Consider the following 26460-nt stretch of genomic DNA (forward strand, 5'->3'; position numbering starts at 1 on the left):
AAAGAAGACGCAGAAATAGATTTAAAGTTGGGAGCTGGGTGGGACGCCATCCTCTCTGATGGAGAGGCAGGAAGACACGACTCTGACCCCTCCCAGCGCATTTATTTTATACCCCCAATACCAGGAAGTATCACCAACTTATTTGCATTCTTAAGTAGGCCCTAGAATGCCTAGATTTATATATCTAGTCCCTCCCCTGCCAACACCTGGGCTAATATGAAGGTCAAGCTGACAACATGTCCAGCCTCATTGGGGAAGCATGTTCCCAGGGCATGGCTCTGACTATAGCCCTGAGTTCAGCTGACGATAATTAAAAGAAATGCCCACGAGGATGCGGAGAAAAAGGAACCCTCGTGCACTGCTGGTGGGAATGCAGACTGGTGCAGCCACTGTGGAGAACAGTATGGAATTTCCTCAAAAAACTGAAAATAGAACTCGCATTTGACCCAGTAATCCCACTCCTAGGAATATATCTGAAGAAACTAGAAACACCAATCAGAAAGGATATATGCACCACTATGTTCATAGCAGCACAATTTACAATAGCTAAGATTTGGAAACAGCCTAGGTGCCCATCAGTAGATGACTGGATCGGAAAACTGTGGTACATCTGCACAATGGAATACTATGCTGCCATAAAAAAGAAGGAATTCTCATCATTTGCAGCAACCTGGATGGAATTGGAGAACATAATGCTAAGTGAAATAAGTCAGTCAATGAAAGAAAAATACCACATGATCTCACTCATTTATGGATAGTAAAGAACATTATAAAGTGATGAACAAAAAGATAGATACAGAGACAGTAAAGCATCAAACAGACTTTCAAATTACAGGGTGAAAGTTAGGGAGAGGTGGGGGAGTTATGAAATCAAACGAAGGACTTGTATGCATGCATATAAGCATAAACAATGGATGCAAAACTCTGGGGGGTGAGGGCATGTATGGGGGGGGGGGTGGGGGGGTAATGGTAAGATATGTACACATATAATACCTCAATAAAAAAATGTAAAAAATAAATAAATAAATAAAAGAAATGCCCAGTGTCTTCCCAGGTGGCCCTCTACAGTGATGAATAGCAAGAACCCACAACCAAGATTACTCTACCCACCAAAGCTATAATTTAGAATGAAAGGTCAGATAAAAAGTTTCCCAGACAAGAAAAAGCTAAAGTTCATCACCACCAAACTAGTATTACATGAAATGTTAAAGGGTCTTCTTTAAGAAGAAGAAAAAACAAAGATAAAAAATATAAACAATAGCCCTAGCTGGTTTGGCTCAATGGATAGAGCATGGCCTGCGGACTGAAGGGTCCCCAGGTTCAATTCCAGCCAAGAACACATGCCTGGGTGGCGGGCTCGATCCCTAGTAGGGGGCATGCAGGAGGCAGCCAATCAATGATTCTCTCTTATCATTGATGTTTCTATCTCTCTCTCCCTCTCCCTTCCTCTCTAAAATCAATAAAATACATTTTTTTAAAAGAAAAGAAAATATGAACAATAAAGTGGCAATAAATACATATCTACCAATGGATAAATATAAAAATCAAAATAAACAAACAAGCAAAACAGAAACAGACTCATAGATACAGAGAATATTTTGACGATCACCAGATGGGAGGGGGGTTGCAGGGAATGGTGAAAAGGGTGAAGAAATTAAGTACAAATTTGTTGTTACAGAACAGTCATGGGGATGTAAAGTACAGCATAGAGAATATAGTCAATAATCCTATCTAATAAAGAAGGGATATGCAAATTGACCATCAAGCCATCACAAAGATGGCGGCGCCCATAGCCACAAGATGACGGCACCCAGTCCTCTCAGCCCCGCCAGAGTCCCCCAGTCCTTTCAGCCCTGCCCGGGGTGTGGCAGGTACAAGGAGTGGCTGGACCCCCAGTCCTTTCAGCCCAGCCAAGGGAGAGTGGAGGGGGGGGCGGCAGGCGCATGGTGCGGCTGGACCCGCCCTCAGCCCCCAGCTGCCCAGGGTCGGCCTGAGGTGCAGGCAAGCCTCGGATGGTGGCTGTCCAGCCACCAGGGCCACCCGAGGCTCAGGTAACCCATCGAGGCTTGCACTGCCGGCAGTGGCAGCAGCAGAGGTGTGATGGGGCGTCACCTTCCCTTGATCACCGGGTCACCTCCTGCCCCTGAGGGCTCCTGGACTGTGAGAGGGGGCAGGTGGGCTGAGGGACCCCCCTCCAGTGCATGAATTTTCATGCACCGGGCCTCTAGTCTATATATATAAAAGGCTAAGCGACCATCCAATCGTCTGGTAGGTATGATGCGCACTGGTCACCAGGGGGCAGATGCTCAATGCATGAGCTGCCGAGCTGTGGTGACTTGGCAGTGGTGGTTCTTGGGTGACACACCCCGGAACCAGAGAGGAAGGAACCCAATTCCTCACGGGGCCCCATGATTCCACCTTCGGCTGTGGGTTATGTTGTTGCTGGGGCACTGTCGGCCCTAATCTGGTTTACTGCACACTTGCGTTTGCGTTCCACACTTTGCAGAGTGCCCTCTCGCAGTCTGGGACCCCTCTTGGAGAGCTGGTTTTGGCCCAATCCCGCAGGCCAGGCTGAAGGAGCCCACCTGCCAGAGGAAGCCCGCTCAGTCTGCAGATGCCCTTTGAGCTGCAGCACCGCCCCAAGGGTGGCTGCCCGGGGAGGGACCAGGGGAGGTTGGCTCTAGGGAGCGTCCTGCCAGTCTAGCCCATTGCCGTCCGGCCCCACAGGCCACCTTCTAATGAATTTCCTCTCAATGTGCATGAATTCTTGCACCGGGGCCACTAATAGTCTGTTAACAGTGAAAGGTGTCAGGGGGTGCGAGATTGAATAAGCGATCATTCAGTAAGGTATGTAATGTCTAATCACTGGGTTGTAAAATAACATTGAATGTCAACTGTAATAGAAAACCTTTTAAATGATTAAACAACATGTACAGTGAACAGTAATGGTAAGCAGGCAACAAGCCCACAAGGAGGAGTTTCACGGCCTCGGTCTAGGGGTCTTGTGCTCTTGCCAGCGCTGTGTCTGCGGGGCTCTGGGAAAGGAAATGCCTCCGACAACTCCAGGGTCTGTCACCCGGATGTTAAGTACAGCGGACAGGGCTCACTTAAGGTGCAGCTTGACCCTCCGCGACCACCCGGTCAGGAGTTCGGTCAGACCACCTGTGAGGTCACTCTGTGAGGTCAGACCACCTGTGAGGTCACTCTGTGAGGTCAGACCACCTGTGAGGTCATCTGGTCACTGAGCGGTCAGGCCGGCACGTGGGCCTGAACTTGTCCCTTCTTCTCCGTCCGCTTCCTCCACCCCCAGCACCGCCCGCCGCGGCCAGGGGAGTGAGGGAATTACACCTGAGATGAACAGACCTGCGGGGTTGGCTTCCGTGACCAACCAGGGACCTGGAAGCAGCAGGGCCTCAGGAGGCCTCTCCGGCTCCGGCTCCGTCTGCCGGAGGCAGCTGCGCGCTGCCGCCCTGCTCGCTCCTCCCGACCGCGCGGGGCGCCAAAGGCCCACGTCTCTCCTGGAGGGCCCTCCGCGCACCCGCCTTAGAGTCAGGGCGCACCCCACCCCCCCCTCCCAACCGCACCCCCTTCCCCACCACCCACCCAACCTGCCCGCACTGCGCAGGCTCCGCGAGCCGGGCGTCCCCAGCCGCTGCGCGCCTAGGGGGCAGGCCGCGTGGCGGTTGGCCCGGAGCGGCCACGTGGCCGCGGTATCGCCGTGTGCGCATGCGCCCGTGACGGACCGCCGGGGCGGGGGGAAGCGCGACCTCGCCCGCCCGGCCCGGCCCCCGCCCCTCGCTCTGCCGCTCCGCCCCCGCGGGGCGTCCCGGGCCGCTGGTCCCCTCAGCGGCAGCCGCGCGCGGCCCGGGGTCGCCGTGAGTACTCGCGAGGCCGACCGGAGAAGCGGCTCCACGGGGAGGGGGGCGGCCGGGACGCGTGAAGGGTGCGGGGCCCGCCCGCCGGCTGGTGTGGACGAAGTGAGGGGCCGGGCCGGGGCTCCGAGGGGCTCTCCTAGGCCTGACAGGCTTCGCTCCGGGCCGGGCGGCGGGCCCCGGGCCGGGCACGGACCTCCTTCCCCGGGAGCAGGAGGCCCGGGGTCCCCGGAGGGGCCGGAGACTCCCCCGGCGGCCTCCGGGCCTGTCCTGGCCGTGCGGTGGCGGCTGGGGTGGGGGGCCGACCGTCTTCTCCGCCGCGGGGTACCCGCGGGCAGCGCTGTTCCGCGAGAGCCGCCCTCTTTGTTCGGCGGCCTCGCCTCCAGAGCAGAGAGCCCTCGGTACGGAGCCGGGACCTCCGTTCCCAAGACCACACGGCTGGGAGCCAGCCCAAGTGTGGACGCGGGCTGTGGGCTAGACGAAGCGCCCCCGAGAGCCCGTGGCCGGAGAGACCCGGTGACCCAAACGGTCTGCTGGCCTTGGGTCTGGTACCCACAAAACAAAGCATTCGGGTCAGCTGCCGGCGCCCCTCTCCGGCACTGTTCACACGCCTCTGGCCCAGCTGCTTTTGAGGGGCCCTCCTGTACCTCCTTAGATAAGTCAGGTCTTCCTTGCTTAGCTCATTATGAACCCCTTAAATTAGTTACGGTCACATCATGTAACGGCAGATAGAATGAAGACCTGTCAAGTAGGCTGAAGCTTCAGTTCCTCGATTCTACGCAAGTTGCTTGACCTCCCTGCACCTGTAGTCTACGTATAACACGAAAGCTTTGGAATAGGTCAGCTCTCAGGTTTATTCCTCTTGAAAAAGGCCTCCGAGTCTGAATTTCATGACTCACCACTCCAGTTCCCCCACTCCTCGCCTTTTAAACCCATTTTCCATCTCTTGAGAGCAATGGGCATTGACAGTAGAAAGTGGCAAGTATCTCTCACTGAAACAGCCTGGTTTGGAAAAGATGGTAGTTTCTGAATTGTTTCTTCCCTGGACAGGAAAAATCCTCTCTGAACTACCTTTTTCTCCTTGTGTTAACAGCAGAAACCAAGCAACAGCAGCCCTTGGAGAGAGGCTGTTTCTTGACTTGTCCAGTGACAAAGACCTGGAGGAAGTTAGCACTTCTGACTCACTCTGCCGACACCCTACCACCCAGCCCAAGACAGCCTAGGCTGGACATTAGTGCCTCCTTTGTTCCTCTGTGATCATCCAGATTAGCATTTTACTGTTTATTTTCAAGTCTCACAAACCCAGGCCCCAGATCTTCATATTCTGGTTCTCAGCTGCTCTTAAAGGTGAATGGAGTCTTGCTTTTTAAAATCCTTTTTGAATGATTTTGTCTATGTTTAGGTGCATTTAGGTGCTTAGATGTATTTGCCCTTTGACTTAAGTATCCAGCAGACAGTTGATTCATTCATTCATTCATTTAATAAATGTGTGTTGAGAATCTGGCAATAGAGGCAGTGAAAACAGTCAAAGCCTATGCCACCATAGACCTTACTTTGTGGTGGAAGATAAACAATAATCAAACGTTTTGTATGTCAAAGCATGATAAGTGCTGTGAAACAAAATAAAGCAGGGAAGGGGGATAGATGTGCTAGTATGTTTGTGTTGGGGTTTTGCTGTTTTATATAGGATGGTCAAGGTGACCTTAGAGTAGAGATCTGAAAGAGTGAAGGAGCAAGCCATAGAGACATATGGGTGAAAAGCATTCCAAGAAGTGGGAACAGCAGGGGACTGTGGTGGGAATATGGTTGGTTTGTTTGAAGAATAACAAGGATGCATTTGTGGAGTTTCAGGGGTAATCTTCCTGTTTACATTTAGAGTTGACGTTTTAGGGAGAGCCCCTGCAAGAGTCCAAGAATAGCCTCTGATTATTTTTTTAAGACATTGAGAGTACAAGAAACCCTCATGTACCCGTCACCTCGCTTCATCCATAATTGGCATTTGCCGTTCTTATTTCATCTATCCCTCTCTTTTTTTGTACTAGAGTGGTATTTTAAAGCAGATCTCAGAAATCAGGCTATTTCATCTTCAAGAACCTCACTTTCAATTTCCTTTTGCATATTGTTTTTTTATGTTTGTTTGTTTTTTATTGTCTAAAGTTTTACATATGTCTCCTTTTTCCCCAATTGATCCCCTCCCCCAGCCATTCCCACCCCGGGCAAGCCCCCACTGCCCCAGTGTCTGTGTCCATTGGTTATGCTGCATATTGTTTTTGATGGGTCAGGCAGTGTTGGCTGGGGGACTGCTATGCTGTTTGTGTTGGCTTTGTGCCTTAGGTTGCCATAATGGGTCAGTTACCGGGCTTAACTTGGTATCTGAGGAAAACACCACAGGTCCTTGGAACACAAGGATTTAGAACAGTGATTCTCAAATTTTATGCACCAGAATAACTTGGAGGGCGTGATAAAAAACAAATTACTGGCCCTAGCTGGTTTGGCTCAGTGGATAGAGCGTCGGCCTATGGATGGAAGGTTCCCTGGTTCAATTCCAATCAAGGGCACATGCCTGGGCTGTGGGCTCCATCCCCAGTAGGGGGCTTGCAGTAGGCAGCCAGTCAATAATTCTCTCGCATCATTGATGTTTCTATCTCTCCCTCTCCCTTCCTCTCTGAAATAAAAATATAGTTTAAAAAAAAAACCACAGCTGAAACCGGTTTGGCTCAGTGGATAGAGCGTCAGCCTGCGGACTGAAAGGTCCCAGGTTCGATTCCGGTCAAGGGACATGTACCTTGGTTGCGGGCACGTCCCCAGTGGGGGGTGTGCAGGAGGCAGCTGATCGATGTTTCTAGCTCTCTATCCCTCTACCTTCCTCTCTGTAAAACATCAATAAAATATATTTTTAAAAAAAACAAAACACAGCCGAAACCGGTTTGGCTCAGTGGATAGAGCGTCAGCCTGCGGACTCAAGGGTCCCAGGTTCGATTCTGGTCAAGGGCATGTACCTTGGTTGCGGGCACATCCCCAGTAGGGGGTGTGCAAGAGGCAGCTGATCGATGTTTCTAACTCTCTATCCCTCTCTCTTCCTCTCTGTAAAAAAATCAGTAAAATATATATAAACAAAAAAAAAACAAAACACAAAAACAGATTACTGGTCCCTCCACCTCGAGTTTCTAATTCAGTAGATCTCAGTAGGGTTCCTTGGATTTGCATTTTTAACAAGTTCCCTAGTTGTACTGATGCTACAGATCCACAAAGCCCATTCAAAAACCTCTGATCTAGAAACCAAGAAGGTTCAACAGAACCATATTAGAAAACAAGAAGCCCTCTGTTTAAGGTTGGAGTGGTTGAGACATACAAGCAAAGCCAGAAAGGCCCAGAATAGTGGTTCTCACTTTTTTTAAAGGACTATGGGTTCATGTTTTTCTGAGCATTTATTGGGATCATTATTGCATTTTGGTTTGGGAAAAGGTTCCAAGATGAGTCCAGGGCATTATTTTGGCCATAACAGCTCAGACTGTGCCTACTAGAGGGTATTCATTATTATTGAGGAATTTTTAAATTAGCTATGATTGTCATATAAAGGTTTCTAGTGATACTGATGTTTAACAAGAGATAATGATGACTTGTAGAAGTAATTGGGGGTGAAAAATTCCCAAACAATCTCATTCTGATGGAAGTTGGTACTGTGAAAAATGTCCCAAATGAACTGATATAATAGAGTAGCATAAGCATCTGGTTGCCACCATCACTTTTGGCTTCAGGATTGGTACAGTGTTATGAACTAGAGCAGGAATTTTCTCCACTCCCAACTCTCCAGCTTAAATAGAACAGTAATGTCTTATATTTCTACTAGCGTTCCCGTTGCAGGAAAAATCCTGCAATAGGATTTCCTGCTGCACTCTCCCCCGCCTCCTCTCCTCCCTTGTCACCCGCCCCGCCTTCTCTTCCAGCCCGCCTGCTTTTCCCTTCGCCCCCCGCCCCGCCTTCGCTCCTCCCTTATCACCCGCCCCGCCTTCTCCGCCAGCCCGCCTGCTTTTCCTTCTCCCCTGGTCCCGCCTCCGCTCCGCCCTTGTCACCCACCCCGCCTTCTCCGCCAGCCCGCCTTCTCCGCCAGCCCGCCTGCTTTTCCTTCTCCCCCGGTCCCGCCTCCGCTCCGCCCTTGTCACCCACCCTGCCTTCTCCGCCAGCCCGCCTTCTCCACCAGCCCGCCTGCTTTTCCCTTCGCCCCGGCCCTGACTTCGCTCCTCCCTTCTCCTCCCCCCCCTCCTGGCTTGCTTGCTTCTTCGAAGCTTTACTCCCTTCTGCAGCTCTTGGCTTCTTTCCACGCTGTCTTGATATGCAAATTAGCCGCCATCTTTGTTGGGGGTAATTTGCATACTCGTCCTGATTGGTTGGTGGGTGTGGCTTAGGTGTAGCGAAGGTGCGGTCAATTTGCATATTTGTCTATTATTAGATAGGGTTTTCAGGGTTCATTATCTATAAAGAACTGTGTGTACAAGTGTATGCACATGCATGCAAGTATGTCTCAATGTATAAGTGTCTGTACATATCTTCTATAATAATAAAAGGGTAATATGCTAATTAGATCTGACATCATTCTGGATATCCTTCCAGACGAAGCTGGGGAGGAGGGAAGCAGCCCGGGTCCCGGGTGCCGGAGGGAAGCAGGTGCCAGCAGCCGGGGGAAGGAAGGCCTACTCTTGCACGAATTTTCGTGCATCGGGCCTCCAGAATATAATAAATGTGTATCCATAAACGTGTGGCTGTGTATATACACCAGCTTTTATCTGGCGATGAAACCAATTGTTGTCTGCTTTCTACAGGACAGTGACTTGTTACCACCACAGCAGCAGAGCCTACCATCCCCAGCAGATCTCCAGTCAGCCTCTGACATCACTCCCCTCCCTTGTCTCCCTTTTTGACCTCCTAAATGCCCATCTCGTTGGCCTGGGTTCAGCTGGTGGTATGGAGGGGTGCTGCCTAGCACTGACGGAGTGTGTGTGACCCATTGACCCAATGGTGAGGACTGACTGCCCACCTCTGCAACTGATAATCCAGGGGATAGATGGGACAAAGTACAGACCTCATCTTTTCTGGTGTTTCTGCCCATCCCTTTGGAAGGTAGACTGGTTCTTTGAAATTAAAGGACGGAGACGAGGCATGGAAACAATATTACTTGATGTGTGTATAGGTGGATTTTCTTGGGAAAGAAAAAGATAGGGAGTGATGAGACAAGAGAGTTTAGGTGTGCTTTGGAGTTGCCTTGGGTTGCTAGATGATTCTAGAAGAGGCTAGCTTATTGGTTCCTAGATATGCCTAGGAACCAACCTTGACATTGAATTCTTTTGCATCCTTCTCCCCTCTGGCTCCCAGACCCTCAATCATACCTGACACTTAAGAAGGTCAAAATTTCCTATTGTTTTTCTCCATCCTACCAAATGAGAGCTAGGCCATGGTTATGACCAGACTTAGATGCTCCCAAAGGATGAGGTAGAGGGAATAAAGGGATTAGTGACTCAATTATGCTATCCCAAGGGGCCTTCTCCCATTCTTTGTGGGGATCTATTTCCCACCCTGTCACCCCACTCTGTTCCATGGGGTAACAGGGATCAATAAAGGGTTATATGCTTCTTTCTCATTACTAGGACATCAAAGGACAGTTTTGGAATGATGATGATTCGGAGGGAGATAATGAATCAGAGGAATTTCTCTATGGAGTTCAGGTGAGATTTCAGCGCCTAACATCCATGTTGGGTGGTGGAAATGTGCTTCTCTCTGGATATATCAGGAGTAAAAGAGATTATTCTGGACCAGAGATACAATGTTGGTGTGGTTTGAGCATTATCTTGTCAGAGCTGATATATCCTTGCTCTTGCCTGGGACTCATACATTTCCTAGAGTAAACTACATCCTCTCTACATGGAGACTACCCAAATGTTCTTTTTTGCTGTTGTTAATCCTCACCCAAGGATATTTTTCCATTGATTTTTAGAGAGAGAGGGAGGGAAGAGGGGAGAAAGAGAGAGAGAGGGAAATATCGGTTGCTCCCATATGGGCCAACTGGGGATTGAACCTGCAACCCAGGTATGTGCCTTGACCTGGAATCAAACCCATGACCCTTCAGTATGTGGGCTGACTCTCTAACGACTGAGGATTACCCGCTGGAGCTACCCACGTGTTCTTTAGAAATAATTGTTTTATGACTTCCCTCACTAGCCAGGGGGATCACTTCAGTCATTGTGGGAAATTTTTGTTAAAATTTACCCTGCCAGCCCTAACCGGTTTGGCTCAGTGGATAGAGCGTTGGCCTGTGTACTGAAAGGTCCCAGGTTCAATTCCAGTCAAGGGCATGTACCTTTGTTGCGGGTACACCCCGAGTAGGAGGTGTGCAGGAGGCGGCTGATGTTTCTCTCTCATTGATGTTTCTAACTGTATTCCTCTCTGTAAAAAAATAAAAAAAAATGTAAATATATATATATATATATATATGTATATATATATATATATATGTATATATATATATGTATATATATATATATATATATATATATATATATATATATATATATATATATATATATATATATAAAAATTACCCTGCCAGTGCCCTGGCCAGGTGGCTCAATTGCTTGGAGTTGTCTCATGCACCAAGAGATTGCGGTTCAATTCCTGGTCAGGGCACATGCCTAGGTTGTGTGCTTGATCCCCTGTCAGGATGCATGCTAGAGGCAACCAATCAATGTTTCTTTCTCTCACGATGTTTATTCTCTCTCCCTAAAAAAAAAAAAAAAAAATCAGTAAAAATATATTCTTGGGTGAGGATTAAAAAACAAAAGTACCGCCGAAACCAGTTTGGCTCAGTGGATAGAGCGTCGGCCTGCGGACTCAAGGGTCCCAGGTTCGATTCCGGTCAAGGGCATGTACCTTGGTTGCGGGCACCTCCCCAGTAGGGGGTGTGCAGGAGGCAGCTGATGGATGTTTCTCTCTCATCGATGTTTCTAACGCTATCCCTCTCTCTTCCTCTCTGTAAAAAATCAATAAAATATATTTTTTTTTTTAAAAAGTACCTGCCAATGATTGCTTAATGCCATCACTACCCAAGGCATGATCTTGAGCAGGAATGTTGGACTCTTCAGATAGAACCAATCTGAGTTAAATTCTATACTCTTCAATCTGTTCTGAGTTTTCATAGAAGGGACACCTAAGTATTCTGGTCAAGGTGTGAGAGGAAAAGCTGAGACTTAAGGATGTGAATTCCTTAAGCAAAGCCTGCAGTTGTCTATTGAAACTTCTTATACTGGTGATGGAGGGAGACTGGTCTGTCAATGAAATCCCCAGCTAGGGCTGCCATCTGCTATGTATACAAGAGCCCCTTTGTATACATAGCTTTTTGCTTATATGTACTGTTACTGTTTAATTTTCCTGCTCCTGGTGTTTCTTCATTTTATTTTTCACCTCTCTCTTTACCCCTTTGTCTTCCTCCCTACCCCCTGCTGTTTTTGCTACTGACTCAGGGGAGCTGTGCAGCTGACCTATATCGACACCCACAGCTTGATGCAGACATTGAAGCCGTGAAGGAGATCTACAGTGAGAACTCTGTATCCGTCAGGTGGGATTCCACTTCAGAGATGGCAGTGGACAAGCCACTTCTTTCTGAGCTGTTAAAAGGCTGGAGATTTTCTGTGGTATGGTAGGGCATCTGTGAACATTGATAAATTATGAGCTTAGTGATCGTGAGAGTTGCTCAGAGTATTTAACCTTGGCTGACGGGTAAGTAAGGAAGTGTAGCCACTTTTCTTAGACATTCCCTCTTATCCTAGACCCCTGTAGACTGATAATTTCAACTTTGAGGTAAGAAAGGCTCTGGCCTGGAGAAGGCTCTGATTATTAGGTGGCTTGAGGTTGTAGCTAAGAGCCTAGGTACAGAGATACCTTCTGCCAGTCCCTCTCCCTGGCCCTGGCTCAGTTCTCCTTCCACCTCAGTCTCTGTTCCCTTCTTTCTCCCTTAATGAGTCTCACCTGTGATCGCCTGTATCTCTATAGAGAATATGGAACTATCGATGACGTGGACATTGACCTCCATATCAACATCAGCTTCCTTGATGTAAGTGGTGCTTACAACATACCTAGCTAGACTTAATGGGTTTTCTCATGGAGCCCACGAGTCTTATTCCTGAGTGCTATATTTGGAGCATGTATTTTCCATCCCTGTCTTTTTTTGAACATCAGTACACAGAGGTGTGTACTGTCATGTGCATGTGTGTGTCGCATAGGAAAAATTTCAGGTCTATTTCTCTCTGTTGCTAAACTGGAAACTGTTTCCCTTACTCTTCTGTTCTTTTTTATTATTTATTTTGGTACTGTGACTTGGATACGACCTTATTTTTTAGGAGGAAGTTTCTACAGCCTGGAAGGTCCTCCGGACAGAACCTATTGTGTTGAGACTGAGATTTTCTCTTTCTCAGTACCTTGATGGACCAGGTAAAGGCAGTGACTTTGGGCAAGTATGAACTAATCCAAAGTTCTAAGTTAAGAGAAACGAGAAAAACTAGGAATAAGACCCTTAGGCATAATCTGCAGGCTATTGGTAGGGGCTTTTCAGCCTCCTCTCACTCGTGTCTTCATTCCCTGTCAACTGATAGTAAACTCTCCAATCCTTCTTGGTTATTGAAATTGTTTTCTTTGGTTCCCGGGTATTATTTATTCTTCCCCTTCCCCTCAACTTCCTCACAGAAGTTGAGGATATTTGAAATTGGTCAGTCAGCTCCCAGACTATACCCTTTGCTGCAAATGTTTATCTTCTCCACCATTATTGTTTAGAGCAGTGATGGCGAACCTATGACACGCGTAGCCATTTCTGATGACACGCCCGCTGAGGCGGCCGCATGCCAAGGATGAAACATTTGCTGCTCCTGAGGATGAAACATTTGCGAAATAATGTTTTGTCCTCAAAGTGACACTACCCGAGTTATGCTCAGTTTTTTGGCAAAGTTTGACACACCAAGCTCAAAAGGTTGCCCATCACTGGTTTAGAGTGTCGGTTAGAAGCTGAGGAAACTAGTCCACTGAACTGGGGCTTTGGACTCCCAGGAGTATAGAGACATACATATACTAGGAGCTTCCTCTTCTCTTTGCAGAACCATCAATTGAGGTTTTCCAGCCATCGAATAAGGAAGGATTTGGGCTGGGTCTTCAGTTGAAAAAGTAAGAACTTTAATCTTTCTGGTTATAGACATGGGTGGGTGGACAGGCAGATGGAATGTTTGTCCATCCTTGGATGGAATGTTTTCTTCCAAAATGTCTTTCTGAGATACGTCCAAAAAAGACTAAAATAAATTTGGGGTGCCAAATTTATGGTTAGGCAGAGGAGCCTGTGGTTCTGGGGTATCTGGCCTTGAGACATCTTGAAGGTAAAAAGATAGGTTCATTAGTATTTAATATTTAAGCAAAAGTACAAACCTGGAATTAGAGCCATTCTTTTCACATTTCCTCTTGTAGTTTTCTCAAAGTGGGGTCTAGAAGCTCAGACAGATTTAATTTAATGGAATGTGTTGAGCACCTTGCTAAGTATTTGGTATACAAAGAGAATTGAGCTACAGGGTCTACCCTCAGTGAATTCCAGATAGAGTCCAGTGAAGATACGTTTTCTAATACAAGTGAATACATAAGTTTTAGAAAGAACACAGAGGAAGGAGTGACTCAGTCTGGTGGCAGGAGGAGGACTATGAATGAATGAATGAATAAAAGGAAGATGAATAATGATTTTCAAGGATAGATAAGAGATGCCTATGTAAACAGACTCTAAGAGTAAATAACATTTGCCAGGGCACAGTAACATGAGGCAGCATGTATGTAGGAAGCCAGACAGTTAATATTGCTAGTGAAATGCAAGGGAAGAGTGGCAGGAACTGAAGCCAGAGAAGCAGGAAAGGGTCCAAATCAGAGAGGATCATGGGCTTATATGTTGTTGGGAGTGGGAGTATTATAGGGTTTTAGGCAGAGAAAGGGCATAGTTGATTTAACTTTAAAAGCACTGTTCTGGTAGCACTGGGCAAAAATAGGTAGGAGGGGTGAGACAAGAGATCAGAACTAGTTTATTAGAAGACTTTTGTAGAAGTCCAGACATGAGATGATGAGGGCCTGAACCAAAGTGTGACTGCAGGTAATAGAGATGAGAGATAGACTGGAGAGATTTATGAGGTATAGAATCAATAAGACTTGCCTTTTGGCTCTGAGCAGCATCATGGCAGTCAGCAAGAACAAGTGCCTTATGAAGGGTGGCAAAAAGGGAGCAAAGAAGAAAGTGGTTGATCCATTTTCTAAGAAGGATAGGTGTGATATGAAAGCACCAACTATGTTCAATATAAGAAATATTGGAAAAACACTAGTCAGCTGAAGTCAAGGAACCTGGAGGGTTGTGGGTTTGTTTGGGGTTTTTTTCTGTAACTTTTTAAAGATATCTTTTATTGATTTCAGAGAGGAAGGGAGAGGGAAAGAGAGATAGAAGCATCTATGATGAGAAAGAACCATTGATCGGCTACCTCCCGCACGGCCCCTACTGGAGGTCAAGCCCACAATCCAGGCATGTGCCCTTGCCTGGAATCGAACCCGGGACTTTTCAGTCTACAGGCTGATGCTCTATCCACTGAGCCAAACCAGCCAGGGCAAGGGCGTTGTGTTTTTGAAGCAAGCCTAGCTGATCTGCAGAATGATGAAATTGCACTTAGAAAATTCAAGCTAATAATTGAGGATGTTCAGGGCCAAACTGCTTGACTAATTTCCATGAATCTTACCTGTGACAAAATGTGCTCCAGGGTCAGAAAATAACAGACCATGATTGAAGCTCTTGTTGATGTCAAGACTACTGATGCTTATTTACTTTGTCTATTCTGTGTTGGTTCACTAAAAAAGAATGCAGCAATCAGATTCGGAAGACCTCTTACACTCAGCATCAACAGGTCCACCAAATCTAGAAGATTATAATTGTGACCTGAGAGGTGCAAATGGCTTGAGAGAGGTGGTCAATAAACTGATTCCAGATAGCACTGGAAAAAGACAAAGACAAGGCTTGCCAATCTATTTATCTGCTCCATGATGTCTTTGCTAGTAAAGTCAAAATGCTGGAGAAGCCCAAGATTGAACTGGGAAAACTCATGGAGCTTCCTGGTGAAGGTAGCAGTTCTGGAAAAGCTACTGGGGATTAGACAGGTGCTAAAATTGAACAAGCTGATGGATATGAGCCCCCAGTCCAAGAATCTGGTTAAAATTCAGACATTTAATGGTGACAAATAAAAAATTCTATTTGTGATATATTTTTTTAATCAGTAAGACTTGAAGATTGATTTGGATATATTGTATGTGGTCATAAGCCAAGGAATAGTGGAAAGTTACTCATAGGTTTTCATCCCAGATGTCTGGGTAAATTGTAATACCACCAGTTTAAAAAGGGATTTAAAAAAGAGGAGCAGGTTTGTGGAGTGAGGATAGATAATTAGTTCCATTTTAAAAATGTTGTTTAAAGGTAACCTTGGGATATTTAAGTGGCTATGCTTAGTAGATACATATGTAAATTTGGTACTTATAGGAGAGGTTAGGATTGAAGATATGTATCAGTCTATGGGTGGAGATTACAACCAGTGTAGAATTGGAGATTGCTAGAGGAGAGCATGATGGAGTGAAAAGATCAAGGGCAAAACACCCTTTAACATCCAGACAAAATACCCAAGAAATTAGCAGGGTAAGCAGAAGAATAAGAAACACTGAAGGTAGGACAGAGAAGTAGGAGCAGAATGGGAAGAGAATGGTGTCACAGAAGGCAAAGAGAAGAGTTTCTACAAGGAAGGCAAGGTGGAAGAGAGGATAAGTAAGAATTTAGAAGTTTCTGTTGGATTTAGCAGCAAGGTGGGAGCAGTTGTGGTGGAGTGGTGAAGGTAGAATATATTGATAAGTGAGTGGTTAGCAATGAAGTAGAAACAATAAGTATAGATTGAGAAATTTGGAATAGGATAGGAGGGAAAGAGGGAGAGGTAGCTAGGTAGCTAGACTGAGGGGCAGAAACTTGAAACTTTTTGTAGACCGTGAAAGAAATTGGTAATAGAGGGGGATGATTGATGGATCAAGGTCCCTAAAGAGAAAAAGGGGCTGAGATCTAGAGCACAAATAGAGGCATTGATCCTTAATAGTAGGATTATCTTGTCTCCAAAGAATGGAGGGATTGTGGTAAGGGTGAAAATGGAAATAGATTTAGTAGTTAGGTTGGAAAATTAAGAGAGCTGATATTGGGTGGCTTCTATTTTTCTCTAGAAAGAAGGGAGGTCATTTGTTGTAGGTGAAGTTAGTTGCTTAAAGAAGGTGATAAGGATTTAAGATAATAGCTTAGAGCATCGATTTTCAATCTTTTTCATCTCAATGCACACATTAATTACTAAAATTCTGCGGCACACACAAAAATATATTTTTTACTAATCTGACAAAAAAAGTATAATTTTGATTAATTCAAACCAGATGGCTATTGTGTTGAGTGTTGTCATTTTAAATTTGACAATCTAAGGAAAAAGAGGTCAGTACCCCTGACTAAATAGTCAGGTATTGCATGTTTTAAAAATTCTTGCGGCATACCAGTGTTGAAAATCGATGACTTGGAGTAATACTAGAGAGACTGATCGAGAGCAAACGAAAGGATTGACTAGACTAGCTGAGGGCCCAGCTCAAATTGAAAATCATAAATTTGGGGATGTAATTTTTTACCTGACAGTGTCAGTACCTCTCATGTCCCTAGTTTTTTTCTTCACTATTCACAAGGCAGAGGGTGATACTTACCTCTATACCACTATTTTTGTTTCACTCTCAGTATATAGTCATTCTTGGCAACAAATTCCAAGGTTCACAACTTTTGTATGCTTACCTTTTGTATGCTACCTCCAAAGGCAAAACATCTCAGAATGTTTGGGGTCTATTAGACTAGGTAATGGGAGTGGGTGTTCACCCCCTACGTAGGTAAAGGGGTACTTTAGGACAGTATGTTTTCATGTGCTAAAGTTATATGGGGAGGGATTCAGACACATTCCCCCACCACTACTTTTGCAGTGCCTGGGTCTGAATTTTAGATTAGTTGTCTTTCATAGTCCTATTTCTTGACCTATTCCCCTGCCTGAGCTTTCCTAAGCCCTTTTTCTTTAATTCCTTAGGATCCTGGGTATGTTCACATCCCAACAATGGAAACATCTCAGCAACGATTTCTTGAAGACCCAGCAGGAGAAGAGGCACAGTTGGTTCAAGGCAACTGGGACCATCAAGAAGTTCCGAGCTGGCCTCAGCATCTTCTCACCCATCCCCAAGTAAGTGCTTCCCTGGGAGCTAATCATCTCGAGTCACCTTAGTCTTGTCTAACCCCCTCACCCCGCCTTCTTGATTACCTAAATATATCCTGTTCTCTCCTTGGGTCCTCTGAATTCTGTACCTTTAACTACTAAAAGTATCCACAAGGGCTCCTTGTCCTTCTACATCTGATCCCAATTTTTATACCTCACTCTTCATGTAAATCACAATACCTAACTGGTATGAACTTGGAAAAATGTATGCTAATCTTTCCGTATTTATTTGACCCTTGTACTTATTCCCTATTCTAAGGCAGAGTCAGAGAGCAGACACCAGCTCCTTGCTCTTATGCAAGGGTACATTGATTTATCAGTTATCCAATAAATAAAGCACCACCCCCTCCTGTGTTTTCTGATCTTCCCAAAGGCAAATACAGGCCCAGATTTGCAGCTTCCCAGGTACTGTTGTTGACAGTGAGGACATCAGGCTCTTTGGGATGAAACTAATTCTTGACTAGTACAGTATTTAGCACTTAATCATATTTATATACCAGTAAATACATACACACACACACACACACACACACACACACACACACACACACAGTGTGTGTGTAAGTGAAACGCATCCTCTCCAAGGGATCATTCCATACCTGGCCTAGATGCCATAGAATTATCTAGGTTTGGCCTCTGCCTAACCCTCCATGTTCCAACCAGAAAAATACATAGATAATGACATAAAAATCAATTCAAATGTGTGATCTATTTACTTATTTTAACAGTTTTTAGATCCAGTAGAACTTTCCTCATATGTCCATCTTGGACTTAGGTTACTTCACTTATCCTGTCCTAGGACCCACTATCTCCAAACCTCTCCTAGGGCTCATACTGAATCCCCAGTTTAATCACTTCTTGCTCTCTCTCCAGGTCTCCCAGTTTCCCTATTATACAGGACTCCATGCTGAAAGGCAAACTTGCTGTACCAGAGCTTCGGGTTGGGCGCCTCATGAACCGTTCCATCTCCTGTACGATGAAGAACCCCAAAGTGGAAGTGTTTGGCTACTCTCCCAGCCCCCAGGCAGGTCTCCTGTGCCCCCAGCACTTGGGCTTCCCTCCCCCAGCACGGACCTCTCCTTTGGTACATGAGCTGGGGCGGGTTTGACTTGGGTATCAGGAAGGTGGGAGTGGAATTGTGGGAGTATAGCTTCTTAAAATGGGGTGGAAGAATGGTTTTCCAAGCATCGTAAATCAAACCTGGGCATGTGCCATGACTGGATGGAATGGAACACATTTTTTAATAGCTGAAAACTTATTTATATCTAAGCTATTGAGCAGAAAGTCTAGGGTTGGGTATCCCAATGAAAGACCGTTTTATGATTTTATTAGGTATGGTTAAGACTTGATAGCTGCTGTACTAACCTATTCCACCTACCTTGAAGAAGGTTAAGGATGGGTCAGCTCTTTTTTTTTAAAATATATTTTTATTGATTTCAGAAGAAGAGAGAGGGAAAGAGAGATAGGAATATCAGTGATGAGAGAGAATCATTGATCGGCTGCCTCCTGCATGCCCCCTAGTGCAGATAGGGCCCACAACCTGGGCATGTGCCCTGACCAGGAATTGAATCAAGACCTCTTGGTTTATAGGTCACAGCTTAGCCACTGAGCCAGACCAGCCGGCTAGGCAGCTCTTTTTGAGAACCTTTCGCAAAAATGTCTGAATGTGTCTCCAGCTTTGGAATTACTTAAGCTGACTGGAGCTAGGGCTTAGCTACTTTAGGAGAATCCTAAGTGAGGGCGTGAGTGATGTCTATACAGGTGCCAGTTTTATAGGAGGCTCATGGGGTCTGTCTTTTTACTCTTACCAGGTCAGTGGTCACTGCAAGAACATCCCCACTCTGGAATATGGATTCCTTGTCCAGGTAAATCAAGCCCAAAGTTTCATTCCAAAGCCTTTTCCCTGTTGTCTGATCCATCTGATCCCCTAACATCTCCTAGCTCCTCAGTCCATTAAATATTTCCTGAGTTACTCCCAGAACTATACTAAGTATTATGTGGATAAAGAAAAGAAGACATAGTTCCATCCTCAAGAAGCTTAGAGCATTACTGGAAAGACTACAGACCACTTACAATCAAGTGCCAAATGGTGCACTGCAGATTTTAAATGCCTGGGTCTCAAGATGAGAAAGTAATTGACACTAATTTCCTTAAGATCCCTAACATTCTTGCTCAAGTGGTCTTCAATTTTCCTTGCAGTCCTCTTTCACTGCTCAGCCATTACTGGTCATTTCTTCTTTTTAAAATCTTTTTATTATTGGACGTGCTTTCACTTTTACATCCCTGTTACCTTTGTTCATGTCATTTCTTCCACTGGATTTCCTCTATATCTGCAGTCAAGACTCAGTTTCATCTTTTCCATAAAATCTTCTCCATCACTCCAATTATATTAATTAATTAGTTTAAAGTGATGTCTCTTCTTACTGAGCTCTCATAATGCTTTTTGTTTTTTAATGGCACCTATATGTCACATACCATATGCTGCCTTGAATTGTAATTTGTATACATACCATATTTCCCCTATTGGAGTATAAGTTCTGAGAAGACAGTCTTTTATATTATTGCACTAGAGGCCCAGTGCATGAAATTCGTGCACTTGGGGAGGGGGGGGTGCAGGCCTAAGCTGTCAGTCAGACATCCTTAGCACTGCCACAAAGGTGGGAGAGGCTCCCGCCACCACCGCTGCACTCTCCAGCTGTGAGCCCGGCTTCTAGCTGAGCAGCACTCCAGTGGGAGTGCACTGACCACCAGGAGCCAGCTCCTGCGTTGAGCGTCTGCCCCCTAGTGGTCAGTGCGCGTCATAGCAACTGGTCATTCCGCTGTCAGGCCAAAACCGCTCTCTGACATCCCCCGAGGGGTCCTGGATTGTGAGAGGGCGCAGGCTAGGCTGAGGGACCCCACCAATGCAGGATCGGGGCCAGGGAGGGACATGGGAGGTTGGCCAACCGGGGAGGGGCCGCAGGAGGGCTCCAGGGCGTATCTTGCCCGTCTCGCCCAATCCTGATTGGCCGGACACCAGCAGCAAGCTCACCTACCAGTCAGAGCACCTGCCCCCTAGTGGTCAGTGCACATCATAGCAAGCAGTTGAGCGGCCTTAGCATATTATGTTTTGATTGGTTGAATGGCTGACTGGACAACCGGACACTTAGCATATTAGGCTTTTATTATATAGGATAATCAAGGAGACTTTCACTTGACCTGGAGACATAATAGGCATTTAATATATTTGAGTGAATATAAGCCCTTGCATGTCCCTTTACCAGCCCCAAAGTATATGAAATGGGAATAACTTTATTTATACACAAAATGTACCTGGTTGAAAAGCCATGTTAAGATAGAATGTTTTAAAAAATACTTTAGGTGCTGAAACCGGTTTGGCTCAGTGGATAGAGCGTCAGCCTGCAGACTGAAAGGTCCCGGATTCGATTCCAGTTGAGGGCATGTACCTTGGTTGCGGGCACATCCCCAGTGGGGGTTGTGCCGGAGGCAGCTGATCAATGTTTCTCTCTCATCGATGTTTCTAACAATCCCTCTCTCTTCCTCTCTGTAAAAAATAAATAAAATATATATTTTTAAAAATACTTTAGGATATTGTATTCTGGATCTATTCTCCCTTTCCAGTGTAGAGTTGTATCTGTGGTGTGACCAGTGGATAGGCTGATTGTTCTAGGTAGTTGAAATGGCTTCTCAGGATCCCCTGCCATCAGATAATCTGTAATCACTACAACTAATGTTAATAGTTTGATTAGTAGTTTAAAAGATACTTTCATAGAAATCATCTCATTACTCTTAATACCTCTACGAGGTGAGTAATGTTCCACTTTAGAAACCAAGGCCTACATTAACTGACTTGCCTGGAGTTATATGTGGTATTAAGTAGTGAAGAGGGAAATCTTAACCCAGGTCTCCTTCCAGGGTGGTCTTTTTTTTTTTTTTTTTTTTTTACTTTTAATATATAGTCTTAGCTCTGGAGTTAGGCCGTTAGTTTTACTAAGTGCAGAGCCCAGGAAAAGATTCTTTTCTAGGTACAGGACTGGGAGGAAGGAGAGTAGCTGGAAAAGAAGTTCAAACTAGTTCCCATATCTGTGCCTGAGCTTCCAAAGATTTATAGGGTCTCCTCCCCCCAGATCATGAAGTACGCAGAGCAGAGAGTCCCGACACTGAATGAGTACTGTGTGGTGTGTGACGAGCAGCATGTCTTCCAGAACGGCTCCATGCTCAAGGTACGACCCTCTTCCTTGGACCCTTAGTCAAGACCCTTTTCCTTTCTTCCTGGTTCTATGGTAAAGGTGGAATTCTGTCCTTACTCCCTGAGACTCTAGAAATAATTGTTTCTCTCAAGAAATAAATGTCAGCAGTCCTACTAGGAAAGATGAGGCAATGTGAATATTTTCAAAGATATAATCTCCACCCAACATTTAAAAGTAGGTATCAGATATTGACCAAGATAATTGGGTATGATACTGTCCTTAAGGACTCCAAATCTAGGTGATTAGACAGACACTTCACTATCAGTGTATAGAAGAGATATGAGCTGTGTTGTGAAGCTCGAAGAGAGAGCATCTAACTACCTAGGGAGGTTATGGAAGGCTTTGTATAAGAGACAGCATTAATTTTCAAACTTATCAGTAAGTTTCAAACTTATCAGTGGGCCCCAAACTCCTGCCTCATTATAAAGTTGTCTGAAGTCAGGATTGTCCCTTTCTCCCTATAATACTTTTTTACTGCACCTCCCCTACCACCATTGTGTGTTTTAATATGTCCATTTAGCCAGCCGTCTGTACTCGTGAACTGTGCGTTTTCTCCTTCTACACACTGGGAGTCATGTCTGGAGCTGCAGAGGAGGTGGCCACTGGAGCAGAGGTATCTCTCATCATTGATGTTTCTCTCTCTCCCTCTCCCTTCCTCTCTGAAATCAATAAAAAATATATTAAAAAAAAAAAAAAAAAAAAAGGCTGGGGAACCTAGCAATTTCATTCCTTAGAACTTAACCTCTGGAAATGCTTTCATATGTAAGATATTCATGATAGCCGAGGCCGGTTTGGCTCAGTGGATAGAGCGTCGGCCTGCGGACTGAAGGGTCCCAGGTTCGATTCCGGTCAAGGGCACCTTGGTTGCGGGCACATCCCCGGTGAGGGGTGTGCAGGAGGCAGCTGATCGATGTTTCTCTCTCATCGATGTTTCTAGCTCTCTATCCCTCTCCCTTCCTCTCTGTAAAAAATCAATAAAATATATTTTAAAAAAAAAAAAAAAAAGATATTCATGATAGTATTATTTGTAATAGTAAAAAAAAAAAAATGGATACAACTCCCATCTATAGAGCATCCAGTTAAATTATGGTATGTCCTTACAGTAGAAATACTATTCAGCTATTATTTATAGATAGAAAATTATAACATATAAGGAAACACATCAGTATATATGGTATAATTCTTTTTTTAAAATTGCCTATATAGCCGAAACCGGTTTGGCTCAGTGGATAGAGCGTCGGTCTGCGGACTGGAAGGTCCCAGGTTCGATTCCGGTTAAGGGCATGTACATTGGTTGCGGGCACATCCCCCGGTGGGGGGTGTGCAGGAGGCAGCTGGTCTATGTCTCCCTCTCTCATCAGTGTTTCTAGCTCTCTATCCCCCTCTCCCTTCCTCTCTGTGAAAAATCAATAAAATATATTTTTTAAAAAATAAAAAATAAATAAAATTGCCTATATAATAAAATAACTATTTCCATAGGAAAAATATCTGGAAGGATGTACATCAAACTTAGCAGTTTACCTGTGAGGAATGAGATTTGTTTGGAGGATGAATTTTATTTTTAATCACTTTTTTAAATTGATTTTTAGAGGTGGGGGGAGAGAAAGAGTAAGAAACATTGATTTGTTGTTCCACTTATTTATGCATTCATTGGTTGATTCTTGTATGTGCTCTCATTGGGGATCAAACCTGCAACCTTGGTGTATTGAGTCAACACTCTAAGCAACTGAGCTATTCTGCCAGGGTTTTTTTTATCACTTTCTAAATCATTGTTACTTGCCCTGACTGGTTTGGCTCAGTGGATAGAGCATCAGCCTGTGGACTCAAGGGTCCCAGGTTCGATTCTGGTCAAGGGCATGTGCCTTGGTTGTGGGCACATCCCCAGTAGGGGTGTGTAGGAGGCAGCTGATCAATGTTTCTCTCTCATCTATGTTTCTAACTCTCTATCCCTCTCCCTTTCTCTCTGTAAAAAATTAATAAAATATATATTTAAAATAAATAATAAATAATATAAATAAATAAATCATTGTTACTTGAAATTTTATGAGTTTATATTATCTAATGAAAAACCATAAACGTATTTGCTTTTAAAAAGAAGAGCAAAAAAAATGCTGAAATTCCAAAAGATAGACTTATTCTGTATACTACGTGTCTTCTAGAACTGGAAAATCATTTGGCTTCTACTGACCCCTTTCTCTCCTTTCCCCTAAGGTGGTGGATCTGCTGGTGGCCATGTGTAGGGCAGCTTTGGAGTCCCCTAGAAAAAGCATCATCTTTGAGCCTTATCCCTCTGTTGTGGACCCCACTGATCCCAAGACTTTGGCCTTTAACCCTAAGGTATAGTTGCTTGGGAAGAAAGTCAGGGCTAAGGAACAGAAACAGTAGAAGATAGTGGAGACTATGGGCTGTCATTCTAGATACACAGTATCTTGGAGTAAGGATCAGAAGAAATGAAAGACTTGTTTCTTGGGAACTCTTGACCACTAAGTTTTAGCTGTTTTAGTGAATAACTAACTGACTTTGTCAGAAGAAGGAGAGAAGAATTAATATTAATTATGGCATGAAAGGGAAGAATAAAGACTTTGGAGCCAGGCAGACTTGGATTCCACTTGAGATTCTGCTGTTCCCTACCTGAGTGGTGTTAGACAAGTCAATTCACCTTAATGAACCTCAATTTCCTTATCTGTAAAAAGGGGGTAATATCTACCTTGCGGATTGTTATAAAAATGAGGGATGATATGTAAAGTATTGCATTGGATAGAGTTCTCCAGAGAATCATAACCTATAGGAGATTTATTATAAGGAATTGGCTCATATAAATATGAAGGCTCAGAAGTCCCAGGATTAGCAGTCAGCAGACTAGAGACTCAGGAGAGCCAATTATTTAAGTTCCAATGCAAAGGTAGCAATCTCCAGATCCAAGTCCAAAGACAGGAAAAGACAACTGTCCCAGCTTCAAGAAGTCAGGCAGGAGGAGCCTCCTGCTTGGCCTTTTGTTCTATTCCGACCTTACACTGATTGCATGAGGCCCACACAAATTAAGGAGGGCAATATGCTTTACTTAGTCTGCTGACTCAAGGGTTAATCTCATCTAGAAACCCTATCACAGACACTCCCCGAAATAATGTTTGACCAAATTTTTGGGCATTCCTTGGCCCAGTGAAATTGACACTGTTAACGATCGACACAATCATTATAGTACCTGACTATTACTCATTGTTATATGTCACACACTATACCAGGTTCTTTACATATGTTATTTCAGAACATCTAGGTTAGGGTAGTGGGAATTTTTATCTTCATTTATTCACAGGACTAGAGGCCCGGTGCACGAAATTTATGCACGGAGGGGGGTTGTCCCTCAGCTCAGCCTGTACCCTCTCTAATCTGGGACCCCTAGAGAGATGTCCGACTGCCCTCTCACAATCCAGGACTGCTGGCTCCCAACTGCTTGCCTGCCTGCCTTCCTGATTGCCCCTAACCACTCTGCTGCCAGCCTGTTTGCCCCCAACTTCCCTCCTCTGCCGGCCTGGTCACCCCTAACTGCCCTCTCCTGCAGGGTTGATCACCTCCAACTGCCCTCCCTTGCAGGCTTGGTCCCTCTCAACTGCCCTCCCTTGCAGGCTTGGTCCCTCTCAACTGCCCTCCCTTGCAGGCCGGGTGCCTCCCAACTGCCCTCTCCTGCTGGCCATCTTGTGGTGGCCATCTTGTGTCCACATGGGGGCAGGATCTTTGACCACATGGGGGCAGCTATATTGTGTGTTGCAGTGATGATAAATCTGTATATTACTCTTTTATTAGATAGGACAGATGCCTGGTACAGGGGTGAGGGCCAGCTGGTTTGCCCTGAAGGGTGTCCCTGATCAGGGTGGGGTTCCCTTGGGGCATGGGGCAGCCTGAGCGAGGGGCCTATGTTGGTTTGCAGGCCGGCCACGCCCCCTGGCAACCCAAGCAGAGGCCCTAGTATCTGGAATTTATTTTCCTTCTACAATTGAAACTTTGTAGCCTGGAGTGGAGCCAAGCCTGGGGCTCCCTCCGAGGCCGGCAGCCATTTGTATTGGGGTTATAATTGAAACTTTGTAGCTTAAGCGGGTGGGCCCAGACAGGGTGTGGGGAAAGCTTTGCTTCCCCTGTTGCTGCCGGCAACCCTGGCCTGCTCTCTCAAGCTCTATTCTGCCATTTGTTTGAAATTGTTTACCTTCTATAATTGAAACTTTGTAGCTTGAGTGGAGGCTTAGGCCTGGCAGGGGCAGGCGGAAAGCTTGGCTTTCTCTGTTACCTAGGAAACCTTGCTCTCTGTGGCTGTAGCCATCTTGGTTGGGTTAATTTGCATACTCGCTCTGATTGGATGGTGGGCGTGGCTTGTCAGAGGTATGGTCAATTTGCATATTTGTCTATTATTAGGTAGGATTACTGGGCTTCTAAGAGGTTAAGTAACTAACCCTATTACTCTCAGTTGGTAGAGAGAACTAGCATGTGATACCAGAACTATCTGACATTAAATCTGTTTCTTTCCATGACATACTACCCTTACCCTAGGGCCTAAACTTTTTTTTGTATTTCTGGTCCTGCTTTTTTTCACATTTTGACTCTCCATTTTTCTTCATCTGATTTTTCTCTTCCCATTGATTCGCCACAGAAGAAGAATTATGAACGACTTCAGAAAGCTCTGGATAGTGTGATGTCCATCCGGGAGATGACCCAGGTACTCTACCCTTTGCCTGTCCCCTGCCCTCTGTCTGTGCCACAAGTGTTGTATTCTGTTTGGAATTCATGCAAATTAAATTAACCCCTAATCAGATGTTACCTATGTCCATCACCAGTCAACAATTAGTTATATTGTGGTAGATGCTACTCAGATTCCTCACAGTGTTTACTTTAGTCTTCCCTCCTGTTCTGTTTTATTAACTCTGTTACTACTCTTCTTTCTTACTCTTAATGTCTCCCTCAACCTTTGCTTTTGCTGCTAAT

The 26460-nt window shown here is 45.3% G+C and overlaps 2 protein-coding genes and 1 long non-coding RNA gene across 12 annotated transcripts in view; 2 read left to right on the plus strand and 1 right to left on the minus strand.

The window, feature by feature from the left end:
• The window catches only part of LOC129151180 (uncharacterized), a 68976-nt gene extending 65419 nt beyond the window's left edge, over positions 1–3557 (minus strand). The window contains exon 1 of the long non-coding RNA XR_008557921.1: positions 3364–3557. This is a non-coding gene — a long non-coding RNA (uncharacterized LOC129151180). The remainder of the gene's footprint in view (positions 1–3363) is intronic.
• A 205-nt stretch (positions 3558–3762) lies between these two features.
• PARP6 (poly(ADP-ribose) polymerase family member 6) overlaps positions 3763–26460 on the plus strand; it is a 41161-nt gene continuing 18463 nt past the window's right edge. For 3 of the 10 annotated variants that reach the window (XR_008557927.1, XR_008557922.1, XR_008557923.1), the window contains exons 1-15: positions 3764–3875; positions 4966–5219; positions 8693–8888; positions 9515–9592; positions 11384–11478; positions 11913–11973; positions 12260–12350; positions 13007–13073; positions 17057–17206; positions 18113–18323; positions 19051–19104; positions 21367–21462; positions 22010–22102; positions 23701–23826; positions 26129–26194. Coding sequence is in view for 1 of the 10 variants with exons in the window: in XM_028160382.2 (XP_028016183.1) it covers positions 8886–8888; positions 9515–9592; positions 11384–11478; positions 11913–11973; positions 12260–12350; positions 13007–13073; positions 17057–17206; positions 18113–18263; positions 19051–19104; positions 21367–21462; positions 22010–22102; positions 23701–23826; positions 26129–26194 (1131 nt within the window). In the remaining 9 variants the exon portion in view is untranslated. Of the gene's footprint in view, positions 3876–3895; positions 3978–4965; positions 5220–8692; positions 8889–9514; positions 9593–11383; positions 11479–11912; positions 11974–12259; positions 12351–13006; positions 13074–17056; positions 17207–18112; positions 18324–19050; positions 19105–21366; positions 21463–22009; positions 22103–23700; positions 23827–26128; positions 26195–26460 lie in introns of those variants that run through there. The other 7 variants (XM_028160382.2, XR_008557926.1, XR_008557929.1 and 4 more) reach the window with 7 other exon arrangements.
• On the plus strand, positions 14113–14265 carry LOC103294967 (40S ribosomal protein S3a-like). The gene has a single exon (XM_028160394.2). The coding sequence runs from the start codon at positions 14113–14115 to the stop codon at positions 14263–14265; it is 153 nt and encodes a 50-aa protein (XP_028016195.2).

Source organism: Eptesicus fuscus, chromosome 2, assembly GCF_027574615.1.
Source record: "Eptesicus fuscus isolate TK198812 chromosome 2, DD_ASM_mEF_20220401, whole genome shotgun sequence".
NCBI classification, from domain to species: Eukaryota; Metazoa; Chordata; class Mammalia; order Chiroptera; family Vespertilionidae; genus Eptesicus; species Eptesicus fuscus.